General features: G+C 53.1%; 1 protein-coding gene across 1 annotated transcript; it reads right to left on the bottom strand.

Annotated features, from left to right (window-relative positions):
• Positions 1-255: 255 nt before the first annotated feature.
• On the bottom strand, positions 256-27,973 carry SLC25A42 (solute carrier family 25 member 42). The gene is given in 11 exon segments (XM_033134522.1): positions 256-2,309; positions 3,497-3,648; positions 4,195-4,311; positions 4,636-4,802; positions 5,320-5,345; positions 6,890-6,995; positions 7,270-7,382; positions 27,361-27,580; positions 27,582-27,695; positions 27,697-27,907; positions 27,909-27,973. Coding segments are annotated over 11 exon segments (1,599 nt in total). The 3' UTR covers positions 256-2,001.

The raw sequence follows: 27,973 nt of genomic DNA, 5'->3' as shown, positions 1-27,973 counted from the left end.
CAGGAAAGACACACAGTGAGCTAGTAATGGGAACTCCCCTGTGGAAAGAACTGGGAGCCCCACTTACTGTGTAAACCCTTTTGTGCAGTTTTCCAGAAAATCATAGTATGAATGAACAATTCAAACAATTACATTTAAAACAAAGTTTATTCATGACTTTATCCCCAGATCTGTCAAAATAACCTCAACCCTGTTTTTGGTTCATGGTGAATAGGGTGGGGATCAGAGCCTAAAAAAACAGACATGGGCAGGAGGAAAAGTCATTTTAATTTTTATTAAATATACTCTCTTGGCACAAATCTTTAAAATATATAAACATTATATATAAACAAAGTGTCTTCATGGCATCAAAATAACCCCAGACCAGGACAGGCAGCCGGTGGGGAGTGACCGCGGAGGGTGCCGGCCCCACTGTGTGTGGGGCTGGGGAGTGGGGTGGAGCTGCTGAGGCCCCCTGGGCTGGGAGCCACCTTGGGGAGGCACACTAGGGCCAGCAGGACCTGGGGTACCCTCCCCCTCCTGCCCAGCCTGCAGCTCAGAGGGGGTGCTACCCAACCAGCCACCAGTTTCACCTGCCCAGCTGCTCTCTCCCCCCTGGGGCCTTTGGGTCCTCATCCCCGTCTCCCTGTTGGGGGCGCCCCTGCCTCTCCTGAGCACTGGGCAAGGCTGGGAGAGGAGGTGAGACACTTACCCAAAGGACAGCCATCACAGGCTGCTTGGGCCCCTGGGGACAAGAGCATGGGGATGAGGTTGGGACTGGCGGGTTGACACATGCAAGGAAGGACACCCACAGGTCCCGGGCAAGAACAGACGCAGAGAAGAACAAAGGGAAGAAATCAAAGCCACAACCGGAAATGCGTGTGGGATAAGCACACAAATCATTTCACACATGGTGGGGCTGAGTCCACCTCGTCCTGGAACCAGATTGGGCCAGTCAGGGTTTACGGTGACTAGATGCAAGGTTGGACAAATTGAAAAAAACAAAAAGTCAAGAAACTCCAAACATCATTAGGAAACGGGTGTTTCTGAGTCCCTGTGACACCAGAGGGACCTGGGAACTTCTCCAGGAGCCCAACTCTCTGGGGGAGTCCTGGGGTACCCAGATTCTTCTGAGCTTCCCATCCCAGGCCATACACTGTCTCGGGAGCTCCCATGCGGGGAGGGTCAGGGCTGCCAACCATCTCTATGCACTCTATTCATGGAAGTCAGACAACCCCATGGGCCTTAAATTGCGCCATGTCCTGGTCAAATGCCCACTCAGGTGGGAAGTCAAGGACGTGCCAGATGCTACTGGTGCCCTCAAGAGCCTCTGTGCCTGTGGGCAGAGGTCAGGGTCTGAGGCCCAGCCTCCATGGCTGTTTGCTGCTGGGGGAAGACTGGCTCTGGGGCCCCACGCTGACATGGAGTCAGGATTGGGTAACAATCTCAGAGAGGGCTGTTCCCCAGCAGAAGGCTCTGGGGACGGAGGAGTTGTGTCACCTGGGAAGTAAAGGCAGGGCAGGGGTGGCGCTGGTGAGAGGCTGTATTTGTAGCCACAGCTGAACAGGAGACTGGTCCCAACGTGGACGGGGAGGCCAGGCCTCTCCCGCACTCTCTGGCTTCCCCGCGCACAGCATAGACCCAGGACAGGGGCAGGTGGAGTCTGGCTCTGAGCCCAGTAGGGACAGGGTCACTGAGCCAGGAGCTTGTCCAAGGGCACAGAGCGCCAGGAGGCGGTGCTGGTTACTCCAGCGTCAGGGCGGTTGGAGGCGGGGTACCTCCGGGAGGCAGCGCCAACCCCAGGGAGGAGGGAAGAGAGGAGGCTGGCCAACCGGTCCCAACATTGGCCTTCCTCTCAGACGCAGATCCCCGGCCCGCCTGCTTGTTCCACAAGGCTCTCCCACGTGGCTCCGGGACAGAACCAGGCCACTTCGATCCTGGAGCTCCAAAACTTTAGGGGTTGGGGGTCCTCTGCGTGCTCAGGCTCGGCTCCCAGTCCTGACAGGAGCGAGCCCGGGGGCCCTAGCTCTGCAGGCGCCGCAGCAGAATCTGCATGAGGTCGAAGGTGGTGAAGCTGATGCCCACGGCGATGGGGCCCTTGAGCCAGTTCATGCTCAGGCCCTTGTAGAGGCCGCGCACCGCGCCCTCTTCCCGCACGATGGTGCGCAGCGTACAGGCGATGGAGGCGCGCGGGTGGCCTGTGACGCCGGCCGTCTGCATGCGCCGCCGCACCACGTCCAGCGGGTACGAGGCAGATTGCCCGATGAGGCCGGCGCAGGCCCCGAAAATCATTCGCTCAAAGGGGTAGGGCTGCCGGTGGCCACTGTACTCTGCGGGGAGGGCCAGGAGGGGCCGTGAGGGCACGGTCGAGCGCACCTCACACCACAACGCGCACCGGTACCCACAGGCGCACCCCGCACACCCACACACGCCCGTACTCTGTCGCCCCTGCGTTTCAGGACCTGATTAGGTCCCCTGAGCCTTCCCACCTGGTCATTAAAAAAAAAACCACCTTATTTTTGAGAAATAAAAGATTTTTAAAAGACAGAAAGGCACAAAGAATCCTATAACCAGGTCCAAAGACCCAGAACAAGCTCCCATTGATTCGATCCTATTTTCTGTCTAGTAATAGGAAACATCAGTAAAGTAAAGAAAAACATCATGCTGTCCACGATGCTCTCTCCTTCTCCCCTACCACCACCACCACAACCACCCGGGCGCCCTGTGCAAACACAGGATGGTGAACACCCAGCGCTGCCTCGTGGGTCCAAAGGGACTGAGGACGTGCAACTGATCAACAGGGGTTCTCTAAACATGTGTTGTAAATTTAAAACCAGGAACTAAAAATGGGGAGACACCACCAATGTGGTTCACTCACAAGAAGGTGCCCCCGGATGTCCACCGATGACAGAAAATCTGCCAGCAGCTTGATGCTCCACACTGCCCCCCGACCGGCACCTCAGGCCCACCCCACCTCTAAAAGGATGCGACGGCCGTGGACCTCTGCAGGGCGGACTCGACACAAGCTGAGGCAGAGCTGCACTACCCAGAGGTGCAGATGTGACTCCACTTGTTACGGTACTTTTTATAACCAGGAAACAGAGCCATTGTTCCCTGCCACATATAGGTGCGCAAGTATTTCCAACCATGGAGAGGGTACGGCAGGCACTTGGGCAGGTAGGTGGTTGTAGTGTTCGCTATACTTTTTGAAGCTCTCGAAATTACCAAAACACAAGAGGGCACTAGCCCTTGGTCTTTACCTGTAGGCTTTTCACAGGTGCCTGTGGTCGCACACGTGGCGGCCAACGCTCTGGGCAACACATTGGACTTGACAAGGTTGCTCTTAAAGCAAGGCATTAAAGGGCGTTGAGTCCGGGTTCCACAGGGGTGGACTGCTATCATGTGCCTTCTGGATTTGGACCCTGAGCCCCCAGCCTGTCTGACCCAGGGGGCCCTAATACCCGGTCTCCAGGTCTGTGTGACCTGCGGGTGCTGCGCCCCACCCACCCCAACTCACCTCTATGCAGGCTCTTGAGTGTCTCGTAGGTGAAGAAGCTCAGCCCGGCATAGGGGATGACCCCCAGCACGGTGGGCGTGAAGCCGTGGTAGAGGGTCTTCAGCCCCTCCTCCCGGGAGATGCGGATGAAAACGTGAAAAATGTTGCTGTACCTGCCAGGATGAGCGACGAGAGGGTAGGCTGAGGCCGCGGCACAGGGAGGAACCGCTCGGCTTAACTCACTAATCCTAGGTGCCTCTGCAGCGCGGGGAGGGCAAGTCTGGATGCTGACGCTGTCCTTCTTTAAGGAACATAAATAACCACCTCGCGAGGGCTTTGGCATTGCAGGGAGAAATGGGTGCCCAAGGCCATACTCGGATTCATCACTGGGATCATCCGGGTGCTCAGCCCTCGTCTTTCATGCCTGTGGATTTTTAAGGCATCTGTGTCCAATTGAAAATGAAGACTAGTTTTTCGGAAGCAGAACTGACCCCCAGGCTTAGAGAACTTTCTGGAACTGCTGCAGAATCACATGCCTGGTTTGCCCTGTTGTACCAGGTGGGTCCACGTGGTGGAGTGTTGATACTACAGCTTCCTCCGCGCCCCGGATGCAGAGGCCCAGACTCAAACCCCAGGCCCAGACGGAGGGATCCAACCTGGGCGCCCCAAGAGACACAGAGCCCCTGATGCTAGTGAAGGGGACCGCAGAAAGGACTCACATTTCCTTTGGGGTCACGGCCATGCGCGCTCGGACCAGGTCCAGGGGGTAGGTAAGCGACGCAGCTGTGGTTCCAGCGAGTGCCCCTGCGAGGAGGCGGGGCCAAGGGGGCAGGGCTCTGAAAGGATAGAAGGGGCGAGAAGACACAGTGAGACCCCAAGGCAGACCCCAAGGCCTGAAAAAGGGAGACCCAGCCTAAGGTCCACAGGTCTCAGTGTGGGGGGAGGGGACGGAGGACAGGTGGGCTGGCTTTCTGGTGGCCACGCCGGTGGGGTCTCTTGATGGGCGCCGATTTGAGATTCCATGAATGAATGATGGGGACCTTCCCTCCTCGCCCTCCTGGGACCTGGGCTCTGATGTGGTGAGTGTGCGGAAGGGAGATGGGATAACAGGGGGACTGGAGAGAGTTGAGAGTATTTTGGGGTGCAGGGCGGGGCCTCACTCTCCACGGAAGCCATAGTAGCGGCCCAGGACGCGCTTGTACTCCTCGTGAGCGCTGAACTGGATGGCGGCGTAGGGCACCACACGCACCATGGTGGCCGAGTTCCCACGCCACAGGCTGAGGAAGCCCTCGTGGAGGTAGGTGAAGTAGAGCAGCCGGAAGGCCTCCTGGTGGGGGAGGGGCAAGGTCAACACCTCCACCTGCCTGCTCCCCCTCTGCTGGCCCCTGCTCCGAGTCCCTCAGCCAATACCCTGCCTCATTTTGTCCAGCAGGAAGGCCAGGTTTGCAGAGCAGGTTCAGAGTCCTGCACAGAAGGGGTTTTGTCGGCGTTTGTCTGATAGTCTAGCTTTCAAAAATATTTTTTCTTTATTAAGTAAGCCTGCTCTGTGCTTAAAAATAAATACGAAAGTGTGGTTTCAGAGCATAAAGTCCCATCGCCACCACCCCAAGGAACCCGGTCTCCTATCCATTCCCAGGGCGCACTGCTTCGAGGCAGATCTCAGGGTGCCAGGACAAGTGGTCCCAGACCTGGGGCCTGGCAGGGGAGGCCTTGGGGGAACCCAAGGGGTAAAGCACCTTGAAAAGCATCTCCCCACTCTCCCAGGCCTCTACCACCTCCTGCCAGCCCAGCGGGGCAGCTGGTGACAGCCCCAGAGCCAGGGAATTGGTGACCTGGTGGCTCACCTTGGCGGAAAATCTTTTTGAAGACACTGGAAGAAAACAAAAGCACAACATAGACTGTTAGATGTGAAGGACAGGACCCCCTAGTCCGTGTGACCCCCACTGCAGGAGTCTGATCTGACCTGGGGAGTGATAGCAGCCCCTGAGAATGCTCTCCCCCAAGGGCTGAGGGGCTAGCACCCTGAGCAGGAACACTCCTCCAGGAAACCTCCTCACCCCTGGGCCTGGGGCCCCTCTGCATGCCGTGTCCCCAGGACGGGGGCTGAGCTGCCATCTGACCCCCAGGACAGTGAGGGTCTCTGCAGGGGACTGTGGTAAGAGGCACCTCTGAAGGGTCGACACTTGGCACTCCCAACCTGGTGGGACTCCAGCCAGACCCCTGTGAGGAAGGATCACAGCTGCCAGCCATGTGGGCATCAGCCCAGGGGCTCCAGCTCCCCCAGGACAAGGCCACAGCGGTCTCTGTCTGGGGTCTGCCCTCTCTTCCTGATGGCACAGCACGTAGCCCCTAACCTGCCTCTCCCACCCTCCCTCGCTGCCCGGCTCACTCCCCTGCTCCTTGATGTACTGTCACCAGGGGCTGGAGCCACGGTGGCCTGACGGATCAAGAAACAGGCCATCGTGGGTCTCGGGCTTGCAGCGTCCGCATCCTCATGTCCTGAGCCTCAGCTGTGTTCCCCGGCCACCCTGCATTCTCGCCTGTGTGGCTGTGTGCCCACATACTGCCGTCAGAGTTAATGCAGGGCGCTACACTGCATTTGTCAGGTAACAGCGCAGCGGACACGGGGAACGGACACGGGGGGACCTCAGCCGAGGGCCTGCCCTTCCCACAGCCCTCGGGGAGGTGGTTGATGTTACTGTCCTTGTTGTATAGATGAGGAAACTGAGGGGGACCAGCTTGAGGAACTGGGGAGGGCCTCTCCTGTCAAACAGCTGACGGGCAGGGGTCCTGGGTTGTGACCATCCGCCACCCAGTGCCGAGCAGCGACCGGTCACTGTGTGCAGGATGGAAAGGCCTCATCTCCAGGAGACCCTGGGCCTACTTAACCCTAAGGAGGGAAAGGGGTGGTTTCTTGAACTGTGTCCCCCCAAAAGGCATGTCTGTGCCCTGACCTCCCCGGCATCCTGTGACTGACCTTAATCAGAAACAGGGTCTTTGCAGCTGTCATTACATTAAACCCAGGCTGTGCAGGAGTGGGGTTGGCCCTAATCTAATGACGGGTGTCCTTATAAGAGGAGAGGACAAAAGCATTGGAGAGAAGGCAGAGATTGGGGTGATGCAGCCACAAACCAAAGACACCTGGAGCTGGAAAAGGCAGGAAGTCTGTTCGGGAGCCCCCAGAAGGACCCAACCCTGCTAGCACCTTGATTTCAGACTTCTGGAGCTGTGAGAGAACACATTCCTATTCGAAGCCGCCTGGTTTGTGACAGCTGCCGCAAGACACTAACAGGTTTTAAGTAGATTTAGGGAGGATTTTAAAAACCAATCTGCAGTGCAGTTTAGGGGGCCCTGGAGGAGGAGGGTGATTGCCTGGCAGCATCCTTGCCCAGGACAGACTGAGACAGCATTTACCTTGGAAGATAATTTTGGTTCGGTCCAGGGGAGCTACTGCTGTTTTGGCAAGAGCGCCGGCCACAGCCCCGGACAGGAGGGAGTTGAGAACTTGCCTGTGATCGCTCTGCAAGAAACACACCATTACATGGTCTATCGTCACAGAGGGCGGGGAGGGCTCTGCCCCACTGGGGACCATGTCCTGTGAGGACTCTGGCCCCTGGCCCCAAAACCGCTCCCTCAGAGCCCAGCAAGGCCTCGACACTTAACCTGCTGTCATCTCTTGGCCCTGGACCAGGGTGGGGGTTGATAGAGGGTGAAGGAAGGTGCTCCTCCGTGACAGGTGCACGCACACAGGAGAGGGACCTGTGAGCACGCCCGTGGGGAGGCCGGGTACTTGCCTTTGAAGAGACGGCTGAGGGCAGGACGGCCTCGGCATCCTCATGCAATCGCACTGCACCTTCCTTCACACCATTACCCATTCCAGGCTGCGGGGGACGGTGCAGATTTGGTCCTGGGGGGCAGAAGGGGTAGGAGTCCAGGTGAGAAGGGGCCTCCCCCACCCGCCCTGTCCCCCAGTCACCGAGCCGGGGTGAGTTTCCTAACTTGGCTTCTATCTCCCTGCAGGGAAAGGACACTGCACCAGCATCCAGAGGCCACAGTCCCTGCGCTGACGGCTTCATCGTTTACAAAAGCCTTTTTATTTTTTTTTTAAAGATTTTTATTGGGGAAGGGTAACAGGACTTTATTGGGGAACAGTGTGTACTTCCAGGACTTTTCCAAGTCAAGTTATTGTCCTTTCAATCTTAGTCATGGAGGGCGCAGCTCAGCTCCAGGTCCACTTGCCATTGTTAGTTGCAGGGGGCACAGCCCACCATCCCTTGTGGGAGTCAAACCAGCAACCTTGCGGTTGAGAGTCCCGCGCTCCAACCAACTGAGCCATCTGACCCCCAGGGAGCTGAGCGGCAGCTCATGACTTCATTCTAGTTGTGGAGGGCACAGCTCGCTGGCCCATGTGGGAATCAAACCAGCAGCCCCGTTGCCCAGACCTTAGGCTCTAACCAACTGAGCCTTCCGTCCGCCCCTACAAAAGCCTTTTTATTTGATCGTCACAAATAGGCCTCTCAGTCATCAGCTTTTTAAACCTACTACCAACTAGGTAGGTGGGCTCAGAGAGGTTAAGCCACCCCAATGAGATCACACAGCAGAAGGGCAGGGGCATGGTGGGCTGTGAGGCATGGTGGCTGGAGGGCCCCGAATGCCCTCAGCCAAACACCCACTGGATTCAAGTCAGCTTGGACCCAAGCCTCTGTCCACAGAAACAATTTTGAAAATTAATTTTTTTTTTACTGCGCGGCTGCCTGCTCTTTATAGCCGAGCTTACAGCAAGGGCCCTAATACTTGATGATTCCTCACTGGAAACCTACATTTATCATCTGAGTGGAAGCGCACGCGAAGCTCAGCAAACCGCAGTGAGGGGGCCAGGAGGAAGAGTGAGGGGCAGATGTCACCCAGATGCCACCATGCACTGGTGTTCTTTGAGGTCTCAGTTCCCACACTTTAAAATTATCCAATAAATCACTTTCCTATAAAATGATGCACATGCTGCAGATGTGCCCTGAGCAGACCGTCCTCCAGGTCCCCCCACACCAGTGCAGAAGGTTCTAGAAAGCACCAGCAGGATCCCACTCCATTGGCCCTCTGTTGCTGTTTTCTTCTCAAACAAGGCCTCTGGCTCTGGGAAAAACAGCTGCTTCCAGAAAGGTAGGGATGAGCCCAGAGCAGCCTGAGGCACCAAGGAGAAACCAAAATTCAGGGGTGTGACAATGAAACATGGGACCCAGGCCCAGGTGAGTCAAAGACCTCCCCGTGGCCAGAGCTGGAACAGTGTGAGCCACAAAATCAATGAAACAGTACTGGATTTTAATCCAAAGAATAAAATATTCATGAGTCCACACTAAAATAAACGAATGATTGAATAAATAAATGGGGGAGAAGAGAGAAATCTTCCATCAGAAGAATCCCAAATAATTGGTGCAAATGCCCTGCCCTCGAGGAAGGGAAGTGGGCCTCCTCACCCTTAGGTGTGAGCTGTCCATAGTGACTTCCTTCCGAAGAGGACAGCCAGGAAAGAGCGAAGAGAAGCTTTAGAGTGGAGCCGCCTGACAGACACCAGCTCAGCGGGTGATCAAGGTCAACTTCAGTGATAAGTCATGTTGATGGCATGTGCCCTGGTCACAGTGTGATGAAAAGGGCACTTCATGTGTGGGGTTCTCCTCCCCAAACCCGTCACCCCAGTCCAACCATGAGAGAAACACCACACAAATCCCACTTGAGGGCGTCCTACAAAACACCCCAGCAGTTCTCAACGCTGTCAAGGCCATCAGACCAAGGAAATCTGAGAAACTGTCTCAGCCCAGAGGAGCCTACACTATACTAAGGAGACATGACGACTAAATGTTGTGTGAGATGCTGGACAGAAAAAGGACATGAGGGGAAAAAGAGGAAATATGAATAAACTATGGACTTTTGTTAATAATAATGTATCAGTATTTTTTTGGGGGAAAAATGGAGCCACTTAAAATGGAGCCGGAGCTGCCATCCAAGAGGAACCGCCTTGCAAGTCTTATGCCTCAAACCTTTGGAAGGTTAAAAGAGGGCAAAATAATCTGGGCCTAAAGAAACATTGTGTCCCAAACAATTACTTGCAAGGATAACAAGGAAGCCAACGGATGACTAACAGACTGAAAATTAAAAACATTGTGTAGAATTAGTGTCACTAGTTAGCTTATCTGCACCAACAGAGACGCCTTCCTTGTATTGATGTAATTGTCCTTCCCTTTCTCATAAACACCCCCGGCCTTTGTCTCCTAATTGGAACTCTATGTGGGTTTCTGCCCGAATCAGTGCTTCCCCAAGAGCTATTCTTTTTGATCTCAAATAAATGCTTGTTGCCTCTCTCATTTTGGCCTTTCATTTTTAGGTTAACAATGTGTTCATTAGTTGTGACAAATCCACCATATTAACATAAGACATTAAAAAGGAAGAAACTGGGTGTGTGGGGTCGAGGGGCTGTGTTATCCTCGCAATTTTTCTGTAAATCTAAAACTCTTCGCAAAGAGAAACCAGGCCCTAACAGTGTTTTCAAGCTAATTGCTGGGGTGTCAGCTTGTGGAATGTGCTGAGGCTGTCACCCCCACCCCAGCACCTCCGGCTGTGGCTCATGCCCCCCCCAACACTCTGGACCCCGGGGATCGTCCTTGCATCTGGGAGCGGATGGTGCTGAGTCTTGTGGGGGTGTTGAACGTGAACACATTCTGAAAAACCATCTTCTGGAGAGAGGATCCAGCCCTTCGCGCATCTGCCGTGGGTGAGGTGCCCATGGCCAGCTGTGCGCCCCAGCTCCGGCTCTGAGCTCCCCAGGTTGCAGTTTTGTGATAAACTGCAGGTGCTCACAGGCTCAGACCCGGGGCTGCTCATGGAGCCCCTGGACCTTACGAGGGCCTGATCCGGATCTCAGTGCCAACGGCTCAAATGGGGCCTCGGTGTGGTGGGAACAGACAGAACACACGCATCACACAAACTGGGGCGCACCTGCAGAGGGTGTCACTGCAGGTGACAGAGGGTCAAGGTCGGTCACGGGGAAGGTGCCTGCAGGGGACTGAATGGTGGCCACCAAAAGACAAAAGATTCCTCCCAGAATCTGTGAATGGGATGTTATTTGGAAAAGGGCCTTCAGATGTAATTAAGGTAAGGATCTCGAGATGAGATCATCCTGGATTGAGGACAAGTGATCTGATAAGAGACAGACGGAAAAGGAGAGACAGACAGAGAGAAAGAATGCCCTGTGAAGACAGGCAGAGGCTGGAGAGGTGTCCTCACTAGCCAAGAACGCCTGGGACCACCAGAAGCTGGAAGAGACAAGGAACGGTCACCCCTCCCCAAGAGCCTCTGGAGGGAGTGGGCCCCACACCTTAATTTCAGCCATCTGACCTCCAAAACTAGGAGGATAAATCTCTGTTGTCGTAAGCCACCCAGTTTGTGGTGATTTGTTATGGCAGCCAGTGGAAACTAAGCCAGGGCCCTTTTTAGGGGAGAATCTGGGGGGCACCAGGGCCCCCACCACATGTCTCAACCCCCCCCACACACACCTCCAGTGCCTTTCCCTGGTCAGACAACCTCCCACTGCACTCAGGGACCCCTGCATGCTCCCCACTGAGCCTCTCCCCTCAACTGGCATACAAAGTCCAGGTGCCAGAGCTGCCTACTCCTGTTCCGACTTTGGTTCCTGCAGCACCTGCTACCCTCCCTCTCTCTGGAGCTAGAGGTAGAGGCTCTGCACGAGGCAGGCACCTGAATGAGGAGGTTTCTCAATGTTCTTTTGTTTCTGTTGCCCCTTGTTTCTTCCTTTGTTGCTAGTAATACCGAATTTCTTTCTTTTTAAAAAACTGTTCATGTTTATTAGCTAACCAGTTATTTAAGAAATCTTTTTAACTATAACCCACACTAAGAAATACATTTTACATCATACACTTGTACTCATTCACACTCATGCATGCAAGCCCTAAGGAAAACAAAAGTTTTCGGAGATAAAAGATAGCTCTTTCAAAGTGCAATTTGCTCTGCAATCTTCTTTCCCCTTCCCTCTATTTAATTTCAGTAAAGCTGATCACAACCAACTATAAATTAATTTCATGAATAATGGGCCTCAATCAACATACTCAAACCGCTGTATTACAGGCTATGGTTCATGAGGTGATCTTTATTGTTAAAAAAAAAAAAAAGACACAGCAAGCTCAAAATGGAGTCACCTGTGCTAAGCCCCAAATCACCAAACTGAGACTTAATATCTAACTTAATTACAGTTTCAGCCTCTCCCAGGAGTGGACTCTTACACTAGTCAATCTGGAATCACCTGGTCAGCACTAGTGAGGTCCTCTGCCTGACAGACCCCTGCTGTCCCCTAAAGGAAGGTGACCTTGCCACAAACAATCCTGTCTTTGCTATTAATATTAACTTCCTTCTGCCTTTAAAAGTCTTTCACTTTGCACGGCTCCTCGGAGTTCCTTTCTGTCTGTTAGATGAGATGCTGCCCAATTCATGATGAATCACTGAATAAAGCCAATACGATCTTTAAGACAAAAAAAAACAAAAACAAACAAACAAAAAAACTTAGCTGAATTTTGTTTTCTAACGTTATATATTTTATATTATATATGAACATATGGGTACACACAAACACAAACACACACATTTTAAGCTCTACCCTCAGAGTTTTATCTAAATTTATTTTTAAGGTAGTAGTGCAAAATGTCCTTTAGGTGAATTTAAGTGAGAAGAAAACACCATAAAATGAATCCTAGAACGGGGGTGCAGCCTGTAGAACTGGGGGAGGAGGTCCCCAGGCATCTCGGAGGAACCGGGCTCAGGAATCGCCCTTGGGCCTCTGGCCACAGCAGAAAGATGCTCTCTGGGGTCACGAGTGCCCTGTGGTCTGAGGTTCAGGAAGGCGAGGGGGCAAAGCAAGTCACAAGCTGCCCTGGGGGGCGAGGGTGAGATGGGGCGGCCACTTGCTCAGGTGTGACACTGTTGCTCCTTGACAAGCAATTGCACACCTGGCCAGAACTTTTAGGAAGAGGCCAAACCCAAAGGGTACCTTGGAGGCATCGTCTTGGGGAGGAAAGACAGACAGTGGGTTTTGCTTTAAAACCCACACTTGGCCTTCTCAAAACGGAAGTCACTCACAAGCTCAAAGATGTATTTATATACAATAGCATCTGGGCGGGGAGAGATGGATCCTTAGGTGAGCATGCCAGTTATAAATGTTTGCTCCGAGAAACAATCTTTGACTCATACAATTCAATACCAAAAAAATCAACCTGATTTTAAAATGGGCAGCGGATCTGAATAGACATGTTCCCAAAGGAGACACACAAACGACCACCAGGTACGGGAGGGGGTGCTCCACAGCCCCAATCGCCAGGGAAACGCGGAGCAATGGCACCGTCGATCGTACCTCGATACAACAGTATCAGAACCTCAGTGCGCTAGCCCCTCCACTTGTTAAAATGGCTCTTACCAAAAAGAAAAGAAATAACAAGTGTTGGTGAAGATGTGGAGTAAAGGGAACCCTCGTGCACTGTTGGTGGGATTGTAAACTGGTGCAGCCCCTGCGGAAAGCAGTGTGGAGATTTCTCAAAAAATTAAAAATAGAACTACCATATGACTCAGCAATGCCACTTCTGGGTATTTACCCACAGGAAACAAAAACACTATCTCAAAAAGGTACCTGTACCTCCTCGTTCACTGCAGCATTATTCACAATACTTAAGTCACAGAATAACCTCGGTGTCCGTGGATAAAGGGACTTTTTAAATGCCCTTGGCCGTGGCCTTGGCCTTGGCCTTTGGCCTCTGGGCCTTTGAGCCTCCTAACCCTGTGCAGTGGACTTTCTCTTCTAATAATGGCCTCGAGCCACTGCTTTCCGCTCGGGCCCACTTCTACCTCTTTGAAGTGTACTTTTTCTTCTAATAAACTGGCCTTTTTCCACTTTAAAATAAAATAAAATAAAAAGTGATACATATACATAATAGAATATTATTCAGTCTTAAAAAAGAAGGAAATCTTGCCATTTGCGACATGAATGGACATAAATCAGACAAAGAAACACAAATGCTGTATGAGCTCACTTATATGTGGAATTAAACAAAACAAAACAAAAAACTAAACCACGCTCATGGAGAACAGAGTGGTGGCTGCCAGAGGGGCGGGAGGGGTAGGGGATGGGTGAAATGGGTGACGGGGTCAAAAGGCACGAACTCCCACTTACAGACTAAGTTCTGGGGCTGCAATGTACAGTGTGGTGACACAGTGTTGCCCTGTGGCTCTTCCTCCAGGAGAGAAGCTGTTTTAAAGTTCAAGTGCACATTCAGAGTGGAAGCTGAGTGACTTCTGAAGTGAGCCACCTTCCCGGTCACGGGTGGCTCATGCCACGTGGAGAAACGTGGAGGAACTGGATTTATGTGAGAGGGGGGGGCGGTGTCTGGGATTGTTCCTTAAAAATACCTTCAACACAAGAAAACACAAATTGTAACTATGTGTGTATGGTAACATATGTTAACAAGACCTGTAATGATCATTTCACAATATACACAAATAGCGACTCACATTGCACACCTGAAACTAACATAATGTTATATGTCAATTATACCTCAATAAAAAATGCAAAAAAAACCCCCAAAAAACCTTAAAAAACACCTTTCAGGTAAGAAAGACAATATGCACAGGCACAAAAGCCAGACCATGCATGATGGGGAACTCTGACAGGCCCCTTCTGTAGCAACCAGCCAAGGACCACCCACGACTCCTGTAACAATCAGCCTTAAACAGTTGGAACTTGGTTGGTGACAGTTTTGCTCCTGCTTCCAACTCAGGACCAACCAGAGAACACCAAATATACCCCTTGACCAATCACACAGGCTTCTCCATGCCAATAGCCTCCAGTTGGGGCCCCTGGGCCTTCCCGGCCCCACCATAAGGCCCTCTCTCCCCAGTGCAGGGGTGACAGCTCGCCTCCTGGCTGTAGCAAGCTCGGAATAACAGGTTCTATTCTTAGTTGGGTGGTCTTCCTTTATTTCTACAGGTAACTGAATAAATCGGGGAATCCTATGGAAGCATGTGGGGGTGGGGGGCCTGACTGGGAAGGACATGACATCGCTTCTGCAGGATTCCTGTCAAAGACTCACTGCCTCAGTCTATTCACGAAGAAACATCGGACAGACCACAGCGAGGGACGCTCTACACATGACCGAGCAGTTGTCAGCACAGCAATGAAGGCTGAGGAAGGACCGAGAAACCATCACAAACCGGAGGAGACTAAGGAGACAGAGGACTGAGTGCAACGTGCGAGCCTGGACCAGAATGGGGGCATTGGGGCAAAAACTGGGGAAATGCGAATTTGGTCTGGAGATGAGTTCAGAGCATTGCATCAGTGCACATTTTCTGGGTTAGATAACTTGTGACACAGAGACTAACACTGGGGGCGGCTGGGTGAAGGTTATACAGGGACTGTTGTTATTTTTAAGTCTAAAATTATTTCAAAATAACAAGCTGAAAAAAAAATGACTTGAGAAATCCAAGAGCTCCTGGGACGTGCCAAAGCTTTCAGAGGAACACCTTTCGGACGTCTGTGGCAATCAAGGGGTGGCCTGGTGACCTGGCTCCTCTCTGTCCCGTCTATGTCTCCGAGTCAGGGGCTCAGGGTCGTGGGCCGGGGAAAGGTGCAAGCAGCCAGGGGAGCCCTGTGTGAGGGGTGCATGCTGCCTGCTTTGTGGGGTGACCAGTGTTCTTCATGGCAGGTGCACCGTGATCCTGGCCCGTCCTTGGAGCGGCTGTCAGGGGTCAGCAAACGTGGGGCCTGCCTTTGGTGAAGACATACTTCACACAGCGGCACAATGGCAGCTCTAGTTTATTCAATCCCTTTGCCTCCATGTTCTCTGATCAGGCCAGCCCTAACCAACGAGTCCTGAGGCTGCTTCACAGATGGTGGCGCTGAGGCAGCGCAAGGCCTTGCTGAGCGTCCCTGCCCGAGACTGCTGTGGTCATCACCCCCACCACTACCAACCGAGTGTTGCTGGCTTATCTCCCCACTTTGCTGAGGAGACATGGAGAAGTTTGACCAGACCAAGGGCCGTGGGAACCTCAGCCTTGACACAAAAACCAAACCAAGCTCCAAAGCCATGGCCACGGAGCCCAGCCCCCAGGCAGACTCAATATCATTCCATTCTGGTTTCTCCTTCACCTGATGGAGCTACAGTGCCGGGGGGGGGGGGGTGAAGCAGGAGCGAGGGTGGGGCCACACTCTGAGGTCCCCTAAGGGCCCTAGCAGAGCCAAAAGATCCCAGCAGCTAAAGGAGCTGAGCTGTGTGACCTTCAGGGGCGGACGTCAAGGTGTGCCTGTGGGTGCTGGGAACCTGACTGTGCAGACAGACACAGGCAGTGCAGGCCCAGGGGTGTGCCAGTGCAGGGCGGGTCCGTGTTCCGGCCCTGCAGCCTGGCATTGCTGCCCCCGCACCTTCCCTCCTTCAGAGAGAGGTGAAGATGCTGCCAATCTGCCTTTGAAGGTGGATTCCGGAAGCGCCCGGGCCGCAGCAGGAGGCACCTCTAGGAGCCAGAGAAGGCAGGACACGGGCTGCTTCCTGGAGTCTCCAGGAGGAGCACGACCCTGCACACCCATTTTAGGTTCTGGTTTCCAGAACTGAAAGCATATCCCCCTGTGTTGCTCTCAGCCTTTGCTGAGGCTGTGTTACACCAGCCACAGGACATGGACACAGGCTGTCACAAGGCAGAGGTGCAGCTCGTGGGGGTGGAGGCGCTGTGAACAGCTCAGGGGAGTCACAGGGAGGCCAATTCCAGGCCAGCGTGATCCAGTGAGACGCCAGGACAGCCAGGACTGCTCAAAGCCCAGCCGCCGCCCGGTGAGAAGGGTCATTCGGTCTCTGTGCTCAACCCCGCTGGCGGGGAACAGGCACAGAATGTGCCCTCAAGCAGTGACACAGTCTATGACGGAGCAAACAGGGAGGTGACCAGGGAATGGGCGCCCAGACTCAAGACCGGGTGGTTGGGCCAGACTCTCTGAGGGGCGGTGTTGGAGCCACGGCCCCAATAAACAGGGAACAGGTAGGAGGTTTGGCCGTTGCTGCATTCCAGGCGGTGAGACAGGAAGTCCAAAGGCCCTGGGATAGGAACTAGCCAGCCTGGGACAGAGTGTGGGTTGACAGAGGCAGGGGTCACTCTGGGCTGCCATGGGGGAGGGGTGCAGCGAGGCAGGGAGGCCCTGACAGGACACCTGTGGGGTCACTCAGGTGAGAGGGTGGGGGTCTCATGGAGAGAAGCGGGGGCGGGGGGGGGGGAGATTCAGGAGCTCGCCCAAGCTCTGAGGAGACCTGGGGGGGCTGTTTTCCGGGAGGGGAGGCTCAGGTAGCACTGATATAGGGGGTGAGGGCCGCTGTGTGAGGGCCCCATCCTTGGCAGCGTTCTCATCCATGTCCCTGCACGGAAAGCAGGATCTCTGTCCCTCTCCCCCAACTTTCCAAATGGGAACAGGTTGTCAGGACTTCCGGTACCACCTGGTTCCATCACACCACCAGGGAGGATGTGAGCGTACAACATACAAAGCACCTAAGTTTAATTAAAACCACTCTGCACACCACCCGTGGGGGTTCCGGTTTGGGTGTAGCTTCCCTCCACCATTCAGCCCTGCTTCATCACCCCCTGCTGCGTGGGTCATAATAGCCATCCCTGTGGTTCCTCACGGGTCCAGTGGGGGAAGGCCACATCCTGAACCCCCCACCAGTCACTGGCTGAGGAGGACGGCAGAGGCACAGGGCCGGCTTTGCCCTTCACCAGGTGACAGCCCTTCACCTGGGGGTCTTGTGCACTAGCTGGCGTGAGGGAGCCGAACATAGGACCATGCGCCTAACTCATCCTGCCACGGTCTTCCTAAACCTGCCAGAGAACCCCGAGTCCTCTTACACAGGGAAAGCAGTCAGGGCAGCGGCTGTGCAAATCAATTTGCAGGCTCCTCAACTAGTTGAAAATGGAGTTACCGCACAACCCAGGAATTCCACTCCCCGGCACACACCAGCATTGAAGATAGGTATTCTAACAAATCTCCGTACACCAGGTTCGTGACAGCACGAGTCACGATCGCCCAAAGGTGGAAAACAGCACAAATGTCCATCAGGGGATAAACAGATAAATAAAATGTGGTCCATCCATATAGTGGAATATTACTCAGCCATAATTAGGAGTGAAGTAGTGATTCATGCTGAATGGGGATGAACCTCAAAACACCACACTGAGTGAAAGAAGCCAGACATAAAAGACTGTGCCAAATGACCCCGTCCAAGGGAAATCCACGCACAGTAACACAATGTGGTCTACCCACACAGTGGACTGTTACTCAGTTTTAAAAAGGAAGGACACTCTGACACCTGCTACACCATGGATGAACCTCAAGGACATTATGCTAAATGAAATAAGCCAGACACAAAGGGACAAACATTGCATGATTCTGCTTATATGAGGTCCCTAGAGGGGTCAGATGCATAGAGACAAAATGTAGATGGTGGGTGCCAGGGGCTGGGGCTGGCGGATGGGAGTTAATGTTTCATGGGGACAGAGTTTCAGTTTTACAAGGTGAAAAAGTTCTGGAGATGGATGGTGTGATGCTTGTACAACAATGTGAATGTACTTAATGCCACTGAACTGTGCACTTTAAAATGGTTAAGATGGTAAATTTTATGTTGAATATATTTTATCACAATGAAAAAAATTCAAGTACAGACAAAACTGGTCAGCAGATGAGAATGGGGCAACCTTTGGGGGTACGGGTTACCCCACTCTGGAAGGGCTGTGGAGGAGCCAGTGGGTTTGAAACACTGTATCCTGGTCTGGTTACACGGTGGACGCAGGTATAAAAATTCCTTGAGCTGTACACTCAGGGGTTATTCACTTTATGGTACATCATACTGCAATGAAGAAACTTTAAGCAGTAAAAACAAAAGCGCCCAGCCCTGCCCAGCCCACTGTCCCTGAGGGGTCCTAACTCTCAGGGAACTCTGATGGCACCAGAGGGACAACGTGCCCCACTAGATGTGACTTCTTCACCTGTACAGAATGCCTACTGATGACAACTACAGGCCCGGAAGGAGTTGAAATTGGAAGGTCTGCCACCCTTAGAGTGGCTGTCCAGCCCCCTTCTGGAGACAGCAGCTTGGGCAGCCCCCCTGCCCACCCTCTGTCACTTGGACTCCAGGGTGACCAGGTCATGAGCTCACACTCCTGGGTTTTGGGGACCCAAAGACTGAGACTTTTGAGAGGGGCCCCTGGGCCAGAGAAGTCTTCTTTCCCCGGGGAGGGGAAGTGGGTCAGCCTGAGGGCAGGGACCCAGAGCCAAGGGCAGCAGGGGGAGACAATGTCTGCAGACGGGGGTAGGGGGGTGCCCAGGGACCCAACGTTTGGGAGGAACCCGCACTTTTCCACCCTGGAGCTCACGAAGCCCCCGTGCAGTTCAGCCAGTTTGGGATGGGTTTCCATGCGCTGCAGAGCCCTGACCTGTATAGTTCCCTTCCCTCCTGCAGCCCTGGACTGTATTTCTAACCCAGGAGGCCCAGCCTCACCATGCTCTCCAGAGGCACCTTTAACAAGCACCAGGAACTGGGACTCAGGTATCTCCCCCGCAGCCATGGGGTGAGAACTAGGGGCCAAGTGCAGTGGGGCCTCTGCCTCACCACCTGCCATAGGTGGGTGGCATTCGCAGACCAACTCCAGTGAACAAACACTCATCTTTCACACAGTATTTCTGACCTGGCAATCTTTCCATTTGTCAAACAAAAAGACAAAGTGAAGCGGGGTGAGGGTGGGGGCCCACTTTGGCAATATAACTTACTGAACAGCATTGTCTAGCAACTGTGAACCTGGGAGTCTCAGGATCTTAGGGAGCCCTGCCTGGGAGCCCACCCTGCAGACCCCCTAAGACATGCACGCAGACACACACAAGCACACACACTCGTGCCTGTTTCCCTTGGCAGCTTCCTGCCCAGGGTGGAGGCATGGCCTTGCGCTCCACCCTGTGGGGCATGTTTGCACAAATGGGGGCAGTTTCTCCGTGGATGGAGTTTACAAACAGCCATGGAACAGATACCTTAATGTCTTGGTAAACAGAAGCCAATTACCGTCCTATCTGCCTGCTGATAACGGTCTTTCCTTTTCCAGTTAATGGGCTTTAACTTCTGCCGAAGAGAGCAGAGCTCTTATATAACAGCTGCTCCCTGTTAAGCCCGAGCCGGCCGGCGGCAATGCGCTCCTACCTGCTACGTGCACTTCTGTGTGTGCCTTTCACACAAACTCTGGTCACTATAACCCTGTGCTGCAGTCTCTATGAGTCAGACACACAGGCATCTACGTCCTGAAAGATCCAGAACATTCTGTGTATGGTTAGTCACTGTCCTCAGTCCTGTCGCCAGCTGCACTTGGAGTAACCTAAGACAACTGGGGCACTCAACGGTACTCTCTCAGAGGGTGCACTTGTGTAATGTCCAAACTCCAAAAGCCTTGTGTTCTCGCCACATGGAGCCCAGCCCGGGGCTCACACCTACTCAGTTATTTGCTGGATGAGTGAACTAATTCCCTGGATACGCCAAGTTCTGCTTTGGCTGCATTCCCTTCATGCCTGACAAACTCCTCTGCATCCTTCAAAGCCCATCCTAAATGCCCTGGCCTCACCTCCCCAAAGTTAGCTGTTCTGCTCTGCACTGAACACTGGAGGGGCCACTTTTCTTTTGCCTCCCCCCCCGGGGCTTGGGGTCCTGGTAAGGCAAGGGACTGGGTCACACTCAGTGTCCATGACTACCTAGCAAGGAGGCAGAGGCACACACCTGTAGATAGGTGCTTTTGCTATCCCTCTTCCTGCCCTTCACGAACGGTACCTCTTTAATCCCTGCCTCATTCCCCAAGCAGAAGCATGTATGGGCTCTCGGCCACACCACGTGACTGCTATGGGAAGATGGGGTCCAGCATGTGACCTTGGACGTGTCCCTAAACCTCTCTGGGCCTTAGTTTCTCATCTGTCGCTATCTTCCCAGGCTGGTGCTGCTCAAGCAGGTGACCGCGTTGGTAAGCACTGTTCTGCTTAATGAGGACTCAGACAGGGCTGGGAGGGAGCCCCCACCACCTGGTCTGAGCAGGCCTTCCCAGCTCCCAGATCTCACCATTCAGCTCACACCCCCCATGTCAGGACCTCCAAAAGGGCTGAGCACTGATCCCTGGATCCAGCCCCCCTCCTCTCTCCCTTCTCCAGGCTCATCTCCCCAAAGTGCTGAATAAACGTGGATAGCAGTGCCTCACTGCGCGTCACATGGTGGTTATTTAGGAAGCGCCTGCTCCCCACCAAGCCGTCCTCCACCCACCGTCCTCACTGCCCAGCACAACAGCGGTGCAATCTCTGACTCACATGATGGGCTGCTGTCATCTGGCTCTGACCAATGTGTTCCAAGAAAACGGGTCCATGAGCAGCCCCCAAACCTGCCTGTTCTTCAAGGCCTGGCTCTTATGCACCCCTTCACCAGCTCGAGGCTAGACCAGCCACAGCGAAGGCCGGACCAGCAATGGGTAGCGTCTTCCCATCGTGCTGCAAGGCAGGGGTGCCACCCCACCCCCTCCTCCTGCAGGGCCACAGGGACCTGCCAACAGGGGACTGGGAGGGTCTTGTATATTCCCCCAACTCTGAGCTAGTATGCCAGGTGTTTGCAGGCACACCTGTCTCAGAATCTCTGGGGACACGTGTGCAGGACTCCTGAGCCTCTACCCCAGACTAAAGCCAGAGACACTAGAGTGAGGCCTGAGAATCAGCCCTTTAGACAGGACGAGGGGTGACACACTGTGCTGACAAATACCGCAGACCTGGTGGATCTTGGATCGGCGTGGCTGTAATGAATACTTAATTGAAACATACAGAATCACTTTTCTGACTCATCCCATTGCCAAGACATAGGGCCTGGAGAGGGAGGAATGGCTCCAACATCTGTCGGGAGCTCTGTGGGGGTACATTTCATCATGGAAACCTCGAAACCTCTCACAAGGCTGGTCTCCCGTCCAGGTCACCATCTCACAGCTGGGAAGGCACAGGCCAGAGAAGCTCTGCACCCAGGCCTGCTGACTGCGCTGGCCCATAGCAGCCTGGACGTGAGCCCTCTGACCGTGTTTCCCCGAAAATCAGACCTAGCTGGACCGTCAGCTCTAATGCGTCTTTTGGAGCAAAAATTAATATAAGACTGGGTCTTTAATATAATATAATATATAATATAATATAATATATAATATAATATAATATAATAATACCAGGTCTTATATAAGACTGGGTCTTATATTAATTTTTGCTCCAAAAGCTGCATTAGAGCTGATGGTCCCAGTAGGCCTTATTTTCGGGGAAACACGGCATCTACTGGCTTGTCTCTCACCAGCACCATGGACCCCCTCAAGACCCTCTCTCGCTCCCCTGCCCCTCCACCTCTTTTGAGCCCCACGTGTCCAGGCGCAGTCATTCCCTCTACTCACAATGCTTTGCCACTGAGCAAATTCCCTGATGGCTTCAGATCTCAGGGAGCCTTCCTGAACCCCTGAATTACCACCCCAGTCTCTGATCAGGACCGATCCATTACAGTGTCCCAATCAGTCGGTGAGGGTCTGATCCATGCCCGCATTTCTCTGCCCTTCTCAGCCCCAGTATTTCTGCTTCCTCTGCACCTGTCCCTGGCCCCGGCACACAAATATTTATGGGTTGTAGACTGAGACTTTGCATTTGTTCCACTCCTGGAGGCCATACCAGTGGTGGTGTTCCAGGACAATTTACAAACATTGGTGTGTAACAGCAACTGAAAGCATGGTGCTACAGCAAGCACCTTATTTGGATTCAGCCCGACCTGCCCCTGTCTCGGCTCCCCCATGTTCTCCTTGTGTGTCTGGACAAAGGCCACCTCAAGCCTTGGTCTCTCTTCTGTAAAACTGGGACTAGGACCAAGCTCACAGTCCAGTAAGCATTTGCCAAGGGGTGGCAAAGAGCAAAACTGAGATGTGCACGTTCTCTTGTCCGGATCCTTGCTGGCTCTGGGCAGATGCCTCTACCTGAGGGCAGGGAGGCAAGGGATTGAGGGAGCCCACAGAAGCCACCCACATGGGCCATCTGGAGGGGCTGGGAAATGTGCTCCAACCAGGCTGGTTTCATTTTGCCCAAAAGAGCAGAGGCAGCTGAACAAGCACTTCCTCGAATAAAACCCCGAGGAATGCTGGTTTCATAGCGGTAAGGGTGACATAGGGTCCCCCAAAGTTCAGGTCCACCCAGAAACTTAGAAGGTGACCTTATTTGGAAATAGGTCTTTGTAGATATAATTAGTTAAGAATATTGGGTTTAGGGTAGGCCCTAAACACAATCACTGGTGTCCTTCGTAGAAGACACGAACATGCCATGTGGAGATAGAGGCCGAGATCAGGGCGACAAGGCTGCAAGCCAAGGAACCCGAGGGTTGCCAGCAGCTACTGTAAGCCAGGAGGGAGGCCTGAGATGGGTTCTGTCTCCGGGCCCTGCTAGGAACCAACCCTGCTGTCTTAGTCTGTTCCGGCTGACATAACGGAAGAGCACAGACAGGGGATTTATAAACTACAGAAACGTACGTCTCACAGTTCTGGAGGCTGAAGTCTAAGATCAAGGATCTGATGGTCTGCGTCTGTCTTCTCACCGTGTTCTCACATGGTGTAAAGGTCTAGGGCACTCCCTGGGTCTCTTTTATAAGGGCACGAGTCCCATTTGTCAGGACCTAATCTCAGGACCCAATCAGCTCCCAAAGGCCCCACCTGCTGATACCATCATCCTGGGATTTAGGTTTCAACATATGAATTTTAAGGGGGGGACACAACGTTCCGACTTTAGCACCTGTCAACCCCTTGATTTGGGCCTTCTGGCCTCCACAACTATGGCAGAATACATTTCTCTTTTCAGCCACCCAGTTTGTGGTGATTTGTGACAGCTGCCCCAGGAAACTAACATGGCAGGAGTCTGAGATCAAACCTCCCAGGGCCAGTCCGTCGCTTGGCTGGTAACCTGTCGCTGAGGTCACTGCTCTCCTCTCCAGACCTCCAGGGCACTCTGCTGGCAGAGCTTCAGCAGAAAACCTGGCTTCTGCTGAACTTTGTTGAGACCCTGGAATCCAAGCACTCAGCCCCAGCAAAAGGTACTCAGTGAAGAAAAGAAACGTATTTTAAAAATAGCACAGTGGGGCAGCCGGATGGCTCAGTTAGAGTGCAAGCTCTTAACAACAAGGTTGCCAGTTTGATTCCCACATGGGCCAGTGAGCTGCGCCCTCTACAACTAGATTGAAGACAATGGCTTGAGCTTGGAGCTGAGCTTGAGTGATTGGAGCAAGGTGCTCATGATACCAAGGTCGCCGGTTCGAGTCCCACATGGGCCAGTGAACTGTGCCCTCCACAAGTAGATTGAAAACGACTTGACTTAGAGCTAAGTTGTGTCCTCCACAACTAAACTGAAAAACAAGAACTTGACTTGGAGCTGAGCTGCGCCCCCCACAACTTGATTAAAAACAAACAAACAAAAAAAACGACTTGACATGGAGCTGAGGGGTCCTGGAAAAACACACTGTTCCCCAGTATTCCCCAATTAAAAAAAAAAAAAAATGCAAGCACAGTGACCAGGAACGAGCTGCCCGGGGCAACACTAATTCTTGAGCTGGGTGTTAAAGTTTTACTATTTCTTCTGCCTCGGTTCTTTTCATGTGTACATTACATACCTTTTTGTTAAGCAGTAATAAAATCCAACAAGTCCAAATAAACCTCAAGAAGCTAATAGCTCTGGTCATCACAGGATTCCTCTAACACCTAACTGCCAAAATAGAAAAGACCAAAAAACGGGAAGACACGTGGGAAGTGGCCTGACCTCAGTTGGATGATGCCCTCCACCTGGCATCAATGGGGAATCACCAACAACTGAGAAAAGGTGGAGACAGATTCCCAAATAGATTTAACATCTGACTTCTCTCGATCTCATCCTTCACCCTCGTTCTTTTGCAGGATCCAAGTTGGGGTGGGGGGGAAATTTAGTAACAGCTAACCAGTTCTTCAGCCAATTTTTCTTGTCAAGGTAGCTCGTGCCAGCATCTCAGGACATGCCCTCCTACGACTCTGGGCGATGTCCCCACAAACCCAAGGTTGCCTTCAGAATTTTGCAGAGGAGGGACTCAAATATTTCTTGGATTGAGCTTTAGTCTCACCTTGGAAGAGAAACAGAAATCTAATGTTTAATCACCACCACATGAGCCAGAAGCCCTAGGAGATGGAGAGGAAGCGTGGAAGCGACATTCAAAAGGATCTCTTGGACTGGTTTTTCTTTTTTTAACCTATCAGATTGGAGAGACCAGAACACTTGATAAAAGCTGTCCTGGCCGCTGTGGGAGGAAAGAGGCATTCCAAGTTCACAGCTGAGAGACTGCGCAACCTCTCTGGAAGAACAGTAACCATTTGAATGGACATGACCTTTGGCCTGGCCAACCCTAGGAATTCTCTGTATTGGATGTAAACTCTATGAAGCTCCGCACAACATTCACTACATATTTGCTCATGCATGAGTCTATCTATTCAGTGCAGCTTGGTTTGTAAAAGAAAATATGAGCAACAACTTCAACAGCCATCAGTTAGAGGCTGGGTATACAATCAACATACCTGTTGGATAAAATCTGACGGAAATTTACCAATGACTTAAAATGGGTGGGGGGATTAACTCCCTCCCCAAAGGCATAAACTATCTCTGGAAGGAAACAGAAGGAATTATTAACCGTGGTGCCTCCAGAGAGGGATGGGATGCAGGTACGGGGAGACCTGGCTGTTTTTTTGCATGCCTGTTACAATTGTTTGAGGTTTTTTTTACCATGTACAAAAAAAAAAAAATTGTTTTTTTTTACCATGTACATCAATTACCTTGTCAAAGTCTATATATTTGCTTATGTATATATATAACATATATGCGTACATCTGTATATATGTATATTTTACACATGCATATATAAAATGCATGTACAGTACATGTATATATAAATGTGTGTATATGCTTATCTGTGTATAACACCTACATATATGCACACACACACACACACACACACATACACACACACATTTTAAATGACTTCTTTTGAATTTGAACAGAAAACCCCAATGGCTTCAGTATCCATAGGAAAAGCTGAAGGTGACATGACCCTCTGGAACATTCCAAGTACCATCTTTGCGGTGGGGGGGGGAAGGGGGAGAGGAGGGGGCAGAGGGTAAAAGGCACTATGCAAGCCATACAGGAAATGGCACGTTATTGCTTTTTTAACTACAAAGCCACCAGTCTCCTGTGCTACACACTTGCAAATCATAGTCCTGGGAACTTGAAAAGTTCCAGAAAAACCATTATTCCCAGCATGACACCAGGCTCCAGTTTTGCAGTTTAGCTCTAAGTGGCTGTAACATTAGCTCCCTCACTCTGAAGAGTGTTTCCTTACTCTCTTGGTTCATTGGCTCCAAGGGCCCAAGGAGCTCCAGAGGGTAAGGAAGGGGGCTCAGTCTGTAAGAGTGGGAGCCAGAAGCCTGGTAACTCCCTTCCAGGTGACCCTGCCAGCGGCAGCACCCCGGATGTTGAAGCCCTACTCCCCAGCACCCTCACCCTAGCCCCCCCACCCCAGGGCTCAGAGACATGCTCCAGCAGCCGTTGTCCTTCCAGCTCAGTCTTTCCAGACCCACTCAAAGTCATGATACCTAAGGAACAGCTGCAGGAAGGGTGGGGATCCCCTCTCCAGCCAATCCCTCAGAGATAAACACAACAGATGGGAACAAATGGGGGAGCTCCACAGAGAAGGGTCAGTAATGCTCAGGGAGGGGTGGGCTCTGTTTCCTCAGCTCAAGTGACTTTAGGTTTGTTGCTGAGAAAATGGAGATAATTCAGATTTTGTCTGGGATGGGATTATTCTACGTCCAGATATCACTTTATAGACTGTCATAAATGAAAAGATGACATCTAGGTGGGCTTCTCTTTGGAGGGGAGGGTGATCCTGAAATAGTGAGGTTTGGAATATTGGGGAACCTAGGGGGATTTGAGGATTACAGAGAGGGGCACAAACACAGATGCACCTGGAAGAAAGTATGAGCCAGTGCACTGACTGGGGTGTGAGTGAGGAGGCGCTTCTAGGGGCACAGGGCAGGTAGGGGTGGGGGCGTACCTGACGGTCTTGACCCAAATTGCTGAAAGGAGGGGCATACCCCTGGATATGAGCAAAGTCAGTGAAGGAACACCAAAAGGCTCAGATGTGAGTGGGGCACCATGAGTTTGGGGTCACAGGCCCAGGTGTTGGTGTGGGGGTGTTGGCCCAATTGTGGAGGTGCAGGGGACTGTAGGGGGAGACAGCTCCGGGTGTGAGATGTCACCCAAAGGGACGGTATCAGGGAGTGTGGGGGATGTCCATGAGTGCGGGCGCGGTGTCAGGTGTGTGAGCATTACATTCATTTGAGGCACAGACTCAGGTGTGTGAAGGGGTGCAGACCCAACTTTGTGGGGCGGTGCCCTCCCTCCCCCGGGGGTGTGGGGATGTCAGTGAGGCAGTCTCAGGTGTATGAGGGGGGGTCAATGAGAAAGGACGCGGTGTCAGGTGTGTGGGGGCTGACGGTGAGGGGCTCAGAGCTGGCTGCGGGAGCCCCCAAGGGACATCAGACATGGGGTGTGGGGGCGGGAGGGGGGGGCTTTGACCTCTCCCTGCTCCCGCGACGCTGTCACGCTCCGCCTCGTCCACCAGCGCCCCAGGACCTATGACAGGGCCGTGCCTCGCCCTGGCTCGGTCCGAGGGGCACTGGCCCCCCTACGCCTGCGCCGCCCCGTGCCCCCCGCACTCGCTCACCCGCTGGGACGCGTCTCCGTCACCGCCGCCGCCGCCGCCGCCGCCGCCACCGCCTCTAGCCGCCGCGGCCCCGCCTCGCGCACTTCCAGAGTGAGCAGCGGGAGGGGTCCATGATGCGCTCCGATTGGTTGCGCGATGGCCAATCAGCGCTGGAGACGGCAAGGATTGGTGAGCATAAAGCAGACAGGCAGCACCTGAAGCCAATCGCTAAGGGGTAGAGGCAGGGCTGTTGGCAGAGGCTCTGGGTCCCTGGGGTGGTCCCGCCGGGTGCGAGGTGCTGGGAGGTGCGGCCCTGGAGGCAGGCGATGATTAGAGCACTGGAAGAAGACAGGCAACCCTAACGACCAATTGCTGGGAACAAGAGCGGGGCTCCGAGGTGGCTGGGGCGACAGGCGCGAGAGGAACGGAGGGCGTAACCTGGAGGACGACAATGATTGGCTGAGAAGCCGAAGACGGGCAGGGCCGGCAGCCAGTCGCAGGGGCCGTGGGCGGTGCGCCCCGAACCGGGCTCGAAAGTGCAAGGTGCAGTGTTTGGCCGAGCGTGGCGGCCAGAGGTGGCCTCCGACGCCTTGCGCGGGATCCCCTGAGGCTGTGTCGAGTGAGCTTGGGCCAT

Source organism: Rhinolophus ferrumequinum, chromosome 18 (genome assembly GCF_004115265.2).
Source record: "Rhinolophus ferrumequinum isolate MPI-CBG mRhiFer1 chromosome 18, mRhiFer1_v1.p, whole genome shotgun sequence".
Classification (NCBI taxonomy): domain Eukaryota; kingdom Metazoa; phylum Chordata; class Mammalia; order Chiroptera; family Rhinolophidae; genus Rhinolophus; species Rhinolophus ferrumequinum.
Note: the sequence above shows the minus strand (reverse complement) of the source record. Positions and strands in the feature narration are given on the sequence as shown.